This window comes from Branchiostoma floridae, chromosome 13 (genome assembly GCF_000003815.2).
Source record: "Branchiostoma floridae strain S238N-H82 chromosome 13, Bfl_VNyyK, whole genome shotgun sequence".
NCBI classification, from domain to species: Eukaryota; Metazoa; Chordata; class Leptocardii; order Amphioxiformes; family Branchiostomatidae; genus Branchiostoma; species Branchiostoma floridae.
The window spans coordinates 5000168-5009334 of record NC_049991.1 but is presented as its reverse complement, the minus strand read 5'-3'; the positions used below and the strand labels follow the sequence as shown (position 1 = coordinate 5009334).

The 9167-nt window shown below is 45.2% G+C and overlaps 2 protein-coding genes across 2 annotated transcripts; both read right to left on the bottom strand.

The window, feature by feature from the left end:
- Window positions 1-2251: 2251 nt before the first annotated feature.
- LOC118429205 lies at window positions 2252-4061 on the bottom strand. Its single transcript, XM_035839666.1, has one exon. The coding sequence runs from the start codon at window positions 3348-3350 to the stop codon at window positions 2289-2291; it is 1062 nt and encodes a 353-aa protein (XP_035695559.1). The 5' UTR covers window positions 3351-4061; the 3' UTR covers window positions 2252-2288.
- A 38-nt stretch (window positions 4062-4099) lies between these two features.
- LOC118429203 (DEP domain-containing mTOR-interacting protein-like) lies at window positions 4100-5477 on the bottom strand (the record flags this gene model as incomplete). Its single annotated transcript, XM_035839665.1, is given in 3 exon segments — window positions 4100-4278; window positions 4643-4763; window positions 5293-5477. Coding segments are annotated over 3 exon segments (485 nt in total), but the record flags the coding sequence as incomplete, so codon positions are not given.
- Between the last annotated feature and the right edge of the window lie 3690 nt (window positions 5478-9167).

Genomic DNA, 9167 nt, shown 5'->3' with positions numbered 1-9167 from the left:
ATACAAGTGATCCTTAAACTTCTCTGTTACGGCCCATTTCAATCCTAGCAGTTCCAACTTAAATGAACTGTAGTTCTCCATGTTCCTTTCCGCTGGTCTAAGTCCTCTAGAGCCATATGCAATAACTTTCTCTTTCCCATCCTGCACTTGAGACAAAACTGCCCCAAGCCCTTCATGGCTAGCATCAATGTACAATACAAAAGGTAGGCTGTAATCAGGGTAAGCTAACACGTCGGCGCTCATTAAATGCTGACGTAACGTATCAAATGCCTTCTGACATTCCTCTGTCCAAACAAACGGTGGAGGGTTACGCTGATCTTTCTTCTTGCCTGCGGTTAACCGATGCAGAGGGGCGGCTATTTTACTGAAGTCCTTTACAAAACGGCGATAATAGGAACAAAAGGCAACGAACGACTTTACGTCTCTACTGGTTTTTGGTACTGGCCAATCACGCAATGCGGAACATTTCTCTGGGTCCGTGGCTACTCCATCTTTCGAAACCACGTGACCTAAATACTTTACTCTTCTTCTGAACAAATGACACTTGTCTGGCCGAAGTTTTAATCCGTATGACTTGAGTCTAGTGAAAACTAAGTCTAGGCGGGACAAATGTTCGTCAAAATCTTTGGAGAAAACAATGATGTCATCTAGGTAAATAAGCAATATCTCGAGATTCTGGTCTCCTAGGCAACGCTGCATTAATCTACTAAATGTTGACGGGGCTCCGGTCAAACCCATTGACATACGATCAAATTCGAACAAGCCAAACGGTAGGCAAAATGCAGTCTTTTCTCGGTCCTTCTCATCCATTTTCACCTGCCAGTACCCACTAGCTAAGTCCAGGGTCGAAAACAGGCTAGCCCCCTGCAGCGCGTCTAAGGATTCCTCGATACGCGGTAACGGAAATGCATCCTTATGTGTCTTTGCGTTTAGCTTACGGTAGTCAACACAAAATCTTAAACTTCCATCCTTCTTACGAACTAGTACAACAGCTGATGCCCAGGGACTACAGCTCTCCCTGATCACACCCTGTTCTAGCATATCATTCACATGTTGCTTGACTTCCTGGTACAGAGCGGGAGGAATTCTCCTGTAAGGCTCCCTGATGGGAGGTGAATCACCAGTTGGTATCCTATGAGTAACTGCATCCGTACAGCCGAAATCATGTTTATGTGAGGAGAACACATCAGAATGTTCATCTAGAAACTTTTCCAATTTGTCTTTCTGTTCTTCTGTTAAGTCTGCACCAGACAAGTCAACTTTAGGCTTACTACTAGTACTACTATGGACCTGGGGTTCTTCCTCCTTGGTACAGGAACGGAAGTCTACACGAATCTCATTCTGACTAACTTCTGCAAATTCTATGTTCCCCTGAGGTTGGACTTCGGCTTGGTACAACTCTCCCAAGACTGCATTGTGCCTTATTTGAATGTCATATTCTGCGACATTGGCTACTCGGACAGGTACTCTGCCATGCCTAACTTGTGCAAAAGTACGTGCTACAAGAATATCCCTGGGAAGACAACCTGCTTCTGGGGGCTCAACTAATACGGAGTAGGGTTTGCCGTCTGGCCCAGGGCGTGTTCTACAAAATAAGATCATCTCATGTCCGGCTGGTACAGTCACTCTATCTTTGCCGGCCACACGTGCGAGACCTACTCGTCCATCCGCCCTAGCAAATGACTCTTGTTTCTTGATACACTTAATGGTTTCTTTCCATGCCTGGTCCAAATTTTGCTCCTCATCCTTAACATCTACCCCTGTTGGTTGGTCCCCGAATCCTTGCAAAACATTCATACCTAAAACACCAGGGGCTGGCCCTTCCCCCTCATCTTCTACAATGATTACTCCCCGTTTTGGTAGCATTTTCCCCTTGAACGTGACATCTAATTCGCAATACCCAACGCACTTGATTGGCAGGCCATTTGCCGCGGTTAACCTCAGCCAGCTGGCTGTGTCCTTCAGTCTTTCTCCGTTACTCCCAAAGTGCATTCTAAAACAACTATGCGTCATGGTGGTGACTTGAGATCCTGTGTCAATCAAACACGGCACAGTTTTCCCCTCGAAGTTTACATCTCTTATTCTACACCCCCCTACTGTTCTACTTAACAAAGAATCGTCCTTGATACTATCTACTTGGTCTATGCTGGGTTTAGCTGCCTCCTGCTGCTCCTCAGAGTTTACTTCACTATTGATACTTTTCACTATGGTAGAATCTTGATCATTTACTACAGCGGACCCTACTGTCTGTCCACTCCGCTTACCAGGGCCCGTGGTTGCGGAGTGAGTTAGTTTGGGTTGACCGCGGGATTTGCCAACCTTACATCCTGACGTCCGTCACTTCTACAGTACCTCTCTATGTGACCCACTTGGTCACAGCGATTACAGATCGGCCGTCCCGAAGCAGGATCCCACCTATTTCTGGGGAAAGGACCTGTCGGGCCGCGTGCAGCCTGATTGTTGACGTTCATGGGAGCGGGTCGCACAACTAGCCTAGCTATCTCCTTGCGGATATCTTCTAGCGCTCTGGCAGTGTCCATTCGGAGACGCGACAATTCATCCGCCTCGCCTCCCATTGACATTTGCTGGGCCTGAACAGGCCTTGTACTCGCCCCCCACTCTCCACTAACATGGAAAGCCTCTTCCTTTATATCTCGGAAGGTCCGAGGGTTATCCGCGGGGGCCCTCATAACCTCCCTCCGCAACTGACGACGAAGCCATTCATCCCTTATTCCATCTAAAAACCTGTCTCTCAGGATGACGTCATTATCGGCCAAGGGCTCACCCCTCCGTCTATCTGCCCTCTTCAGTAACTCTTGCAGGGCCAGAGCATACTGCTGCAGGCTCTCACGTGACAGTTGAACACGGGAGTAGAACTGGCCCATTATTACTGACACAGGGGCGGTGTCCCCAAACGCCTCGATGAGCCTGTCCTTTAGCCTCTCGACATCCACACGGTCGCCATTAGATAAGACATTAACTTGTCTACGGGCCTCGCCCTCTAGCTGTCTATACAATAACCCGGCCCTGTGCCCTGCTGGCACGTTAAACAACTGGAACGCTCCCTCGACCTCGTCAATCCACTCCTCGACAGTCATACTTGTTCCTGTCCCCGTGAATTTTGGTAACTTCCTGTCAAATGGCGTGTACCCCAGTCCTACGTTTAAGCCAGCTAATTGTGGATTTGCAGGTACGTTCTGGTTAATCGGAGGGTTCGGATCTAAAGGCGCGTTCGGATCTACAGGTGCGTTCGGATCTACAGGTGCGTTCGGATCTACAGGCGCGTTTGGATCTACAGGTGCGTTTGGATCATCCTGAACCTCATCGTTTGCGTTCTGGTTATCCATCATGAATCGATAGTATATCTCACACAAGAAATCTAAGAGCGGTCAGGCAAAAGCGTGCGTGTTTCCTCCTCAAACCCACAAACAAGGCACTTACCTCCTGTCTTCAGTCCTCTGTAGCGATGATGGTGCTCTCGACTCCTCAGGTCCTCCGGGCGGTGCACTTGCAACTAATCCCACCGCTGATCCACCAAATGTAAGGGTAGTGGTAATGTGGTAGCTGGTTTCGATGGCGCCCCTTACATAGAGTTCGTGCGATTAGCTGCCGATGTTAGTTCGTACACCCAAAACCCAAGAAAACACGAGGAGTCGGTGCTACGTCGGTACTTCTTTGTTCACTCTCTCTCTCTCTGATCTTAACTCTCTCCAATCTGAACTCTCACTCCGTACAGAAGTGCTGATCTACTATTTATATGTTTCCTTATCTATTAGTGAAAGTTACATTTTTCTGTGTCTTAATCATGATGACTTATATCCTGGGCAGTTGATGGGAAGCCACAGGACTGTGTCCCAAATATGGTTATGTCCTTGTACAGTGACCACAGAGTCCGTGCTCACTGACCAAAGAGCCCTGCTCCCCACCGGAGGAACGGTGATTAAGCCTCTCCTGGGGTCATTGCTCACAGTGTTCCTTGTGCCATCTCAGAACTAAGTGAGAGTGACTTACAAGTTTGGTATCTTCTAGACATGAGTGTACATGCACACACTGCACTCTATTACATCTGTGACAAGTGAAATTGCCAGAGGTCACCTACCATGCCTGATAATGTTCCTCTCCAACAGTTCCCTACACATGGCCACAGCCTGTGGTCTACTCTGCACCTCCTTCTCCTTCACCAGCCAGTTCAGCATGTCCACCCCTAGGAATGCGTCTGCGTACTGCAGGTTGTTGTGAGTCTTTGTCCCAAGTACAAACTCGCTCGAGGACTTCAAACTGAGACAATCACAATGTACAACATGTACAAAGAGAACTGCATTTACTGTGTACTTAGCATCATGATTATATCCATGTACACAAATAGAACCCTCATGCCTCAGGAAATAAATGTTGTATTTCTCATTACAGCCTTAAAAAACAGTATCAGTAGGTAGGGGTCCTTATTTTTTTTTAGCGTTGTTTTAGAAGTGGTCCAAAAAATGGGGTTTAACAATGTGACACTGAAAATGCATCAGAACACTGATATTGTGTTTTAATCATACAGATACATATTGTACAAGCACAGTTTTCTATTGCAACAGAAATGAGGAGAACTAGTTGGAAAATGATTCATCACTCAGATGTAATTTCAAAATTTTACCTGTGATACATCATCTTTCCTCGGAACAAGATTGATGAGTCCTTGTCCATTGGGAAGGTCCCATCATCCTTCCGGAAGCGATAAAACAACATGGCATCCTTGAACAAGTGGTCATCACATACTGTATGTGATGGGGTGGGTGATAGGACAACTTGGTTAAATGGGCCAAATTAAAACCGCAAAATTTGATCATTAAAAAAAAAAGTGAAAATATTGAAGATATCAACAGTGATGAAAAAATAACAACAAAAGAGCAACACAATGGTGACCATATTGACAGATAAAAAAAAACAGCACTTGTTGTTATAGCATTGGTATAAAAGGTAAAGGTTGTCCCACAGCATTTTAGAGCCTGTAGGGCCAGTAGGTTGCCCTGTCTAGGGTACAGTTTTGAAAAGCAGGCCCCATTACTCTCCTTCCTCTGCCTCTCAAACTGAAGTCAGGTACCAATTTTTACAAGTGAGTAGAATAAGGAAAGTCATGTCAAGTGCCTTTACCAAGGGCACAACGTGTAGCCAGGAATGCCATAAATCAAACCTATGACCTCTCAATCTTGTGTCCACCAGCCTAGCCATTTATAAATATGCTACTCAACACCACAAGTAAACAAGGGTGCCTGCAAGTAAAAATATCCTCAATGTCAAGCCTACCATGGTGAATGATGTTAAAGCTCTGAAGTTTGCGCATACACTGCACTGCTGTGTTCCGATCAGGCACCTCCCCCTGCTGCATTAGCCAGCCCACCACCTCTGACCCCACAAAGCAGTTGTTGTAGGTCCTCAGGTGGTAGTTGCGGTTCTTGATCAAGACTGGTTTTCCTTGGTGCATGGTCTCCCTGGTGAGGTTTGAAAATAAAGTAAGGTTCTTGACAATGATTCCTCATAAAAAAAAAAGTGTACCTTTCAGGTTCTGAAAGGGTTGCCATGCCTGGCAGCCTGACCTTGAAGACAGCCCAGTTTTTTCAATACTCCCTAATTTTGTGACTAGGAGGATATAACCTTCTTGCTATGAGTATGACTTATGAATAGCTTCAGTGAAGTTCCTTTCACTCAAGCACACTTTTAACTGCCAATGTTTCGGCAGTTTGTTTGCTGTTTTTAGCAGTCAGCAGGGCATAATGAACTTTGGTACTTGCTGACATGTTTTGCTGCTGCTGGATTAATAGTGAGGCCATTTCGATATGGAAATCTACATCTAAATCTTACCATGAACAAGATAAGAAAATTAAGAGAGCTCTCCGTTTCATAATTTTCTTTCCACGTACACTCACCTACAGTACTGAAGAAAGCTGATAGGGGTACAACCTGTTATTATATAATCGCTGTGGCTATTGACACACTCAGTGTGTCTATAGCCTAAACAGGCTATTGACACACCGAGATGCGAGACTCGTCACATGATTTTCACATGACCAATCAGAGCTGGTAACATGATTTTCCCGCCATTATTCGTCTCTCGCTCGCTCGTCAGGCTCTCGTCTTTACCCGAGCCATCATGGCGCTGGATGCGGGCGCCGAATTTTCTGATTGGGCCGAGTTTTTGGCGGCGCTTGCAGCGTTTCAGGAAGCCAACCATGTTGAGCTGAGTATAGTGACTTCCAAGACGGTGTTGAATGAGAATAGGAAGCTGCCGGACAGCGTTGACAAGTTTCCGGAGGAGCATGTCTACAGGGCAGCAAAGTTTGGATGTATTCATCATGGCAAACCACGATCAAGGAGCACGGGGATTCGTGGGAATCAGTCGTAAGTACACATTCATTGAACATAGCTTCAATCATAGCTCAGGAATTTCTCGATGCCATGTAACGTTACATCATTAGCAACAGACATTATCAAAAGTGCGATGTTATACTCGAGCCGTGAAACGAGCCTCCTTGGGGAAACAAAATGGCGGGCTAGGCCAGTCTGGACTGGCCTAGGCCGCCTCCGAGACTTAAATCCATATTAGCCAAGGGTACTGTATTAAACTGGACATTTTCTGACATCAAAAAATTACAAGCCTAAAAATCAGCTTTGTAGCGGGGTATTTATTAACTTGAATTTCTGTTAACATGTTTTCAACACAACGGTCCTATTATCAGCCACATGATTAACGTAACCTAATGGGGAGGGGGGCGTTTACCTCTACCTTAGAGAACCTGTATCGTTTAATAGACGTTACTTTGGCTTCGACATCGAAATCAGAACTGTGTGCTATGTTTACCTGCCCTGTAAACTCATTATTGGCAGGATCACCCTGGCTAATGTTCAGCCTCTGGATCTGCAGTTTGACAAGAACCCCATGCATGCTAAGGAACCAAGAGTTACCTAAAATAGTACGGATAACTTGTTGAAGGAGAGGTAAAAAGCCTTACTTGAGGGGCAGCCAGATAAAACCTGTGCTGCGTGGTCACGGAAAGTGTCGACTCTGAGACTGTATGGTTTGGATTGTGAAAGTTTTCTATTTCGTGTATGAATGTGCCCCATTACGCAACTTATATACAGTTCTTGTGGGTGGAACAGTCAAAGGTCTTGCTCAACAACTACAGTATATTTCGTACACTTATATGGTGTGTTTCGTACGCCGACATTTGTTTGCTTAGCTCAAAATATCTCATCTTTTGTTACAATGAAATAATATGACAAGAAACTTGAGCTGTATGAGTCCTGCAGGCTTTAATACACTGATGCTTGTGCACATTTTTATGCAGGGCACCCATGTGGAGTTTTGTAACATTTGATACACATGCAAAATTGTTACCTTTATTTTGACCAACCACAAGCAGTTATACCAAGTAGCATTTGACAAATAAAAATTAGGTTTTTTGAAATTTTTGAAAGCAATTAAATGTTGTACATGTATTCCTGGATTGAACTGGATAGACAATAAAAGTAGATAATCTTACATCTGTTACTGTATTAGTAGACTTGCCCTCCCTTCGTTCATTCATTGACTCTGTCCATTTTTTTATGTTACAGAAGCTTCAGAATGGGATGTCCGGCAGAGATCTACGTGTCCTCAGACCGCAAGAAAGGAAAACTTGTCATCAAAACCTTCAACAACAACCATAACCATGAGGTCAATGAAGATGTCAGGAAGTTTTACCCTTCACAGCGAAGATTAGATGGAGACCTTCTTGAAGAAGCCCGTAAGCTCACCAGGTTAAAGGTGGATGTGAAACGTCTGAAAGATCACATACACAGTTCTAGTGGGAAACTAACCACCCTTAAGGATCTCCACAACCTGAGAACAAGTCTCGATCCAAAGGAGACAGAAGGGGAAGCAGTCCTCCGAGCTCTGCAGGACTTTCTCAATAGCGACAAAGGTGCCAAGGTGGCTGTGGTGCAGAAACCCGATAAGACTCTGGATGCTCTATACATCCAAACATCAGCAATGGCCAGTTCTTTCCAGAAATTCCCCGAAGTAATATTCATGGACAGCACATACAAGACAAACAACCTCAACATGCCTCTATTTACTATCACTGTTATGGATGGAGATGGCGTTGGGCAGCCGGTTGGTTATGTTATTCTGACAGACGAAACCAAATCATCCATTGTAACAGCACTACAGCTTTTCTTACAACACAACCCTCAATCAGCTGCTGTACGAACTGTCATTATAGACAAGGACCCTTCAGAAATTGCAGCAGTGTCTGAGGTACTACCACATGCAGATGTTATCATATGCCTATTCCATACCATGAAAGCGCTAAAAGAGGCAGCAAGGCAGCATGTCAAGGACCGAGAGGTACATGAGGAGGTGACCAAGTTGATTAAGAAGCTGGCCTATTCTCTGACAGAGGAATCCTATGATGAAGCATTTGGTGAACTGGTGAGCCTAGAAGGAGCTGAAGGCTTTGCTGGGTACTATACCCGCCAGTGGCACAACATCAGGACGCAATGGGTCAAATGTTTCACAGACAGGTACACAAACTATGGGAACCGCACCAACAACCGTGTGGAAAGCAGCCACGACAAACTGAAGAAGTTGCTAAGAGGCAAAGTAACCCTATCTAAGCTTGTTAGAAATCTTGTTCTCTTCTCTTCCACTAAGGCTTCTCAGTCAAGCGTACGGGGATTCAATGAGCAGATGAAAGTACCAACTGGGAGAACATGCCCCATTGAGAATGCATACATGATGGAATACACCACATATGCAGGTAAAGTTATTTGCCAGCAACTTTCCTTGGCGAGGCTAGGAAAGTACAAAGTCAAGAGAGAGGAAGATGGCAGCTTCTCTGTTGGTATTCATGAACGCTCGTACAAGGTTAACAACACATGTACACAATGCTCCTGTCACTTTTTGCAGAAGATGGGAATGCCGTGTCGGCATCTGTTTGCAGCCCGAATTGAAGCAGCATTTGAGCTGTTTGACATGTCTCTTGTGGCTGAACGATGGAAAAAGGACACCAAGGCCCATGCAGAAAATGCTGAGCTTGAAACTCAGTCTCAGAATATCATAACATGCGAGACGATTCCTTCCAAACGAGCAAAATCAGCAGCATCGAAATACACAGAAACAATGCAGGTCTGCAAAGAAATGC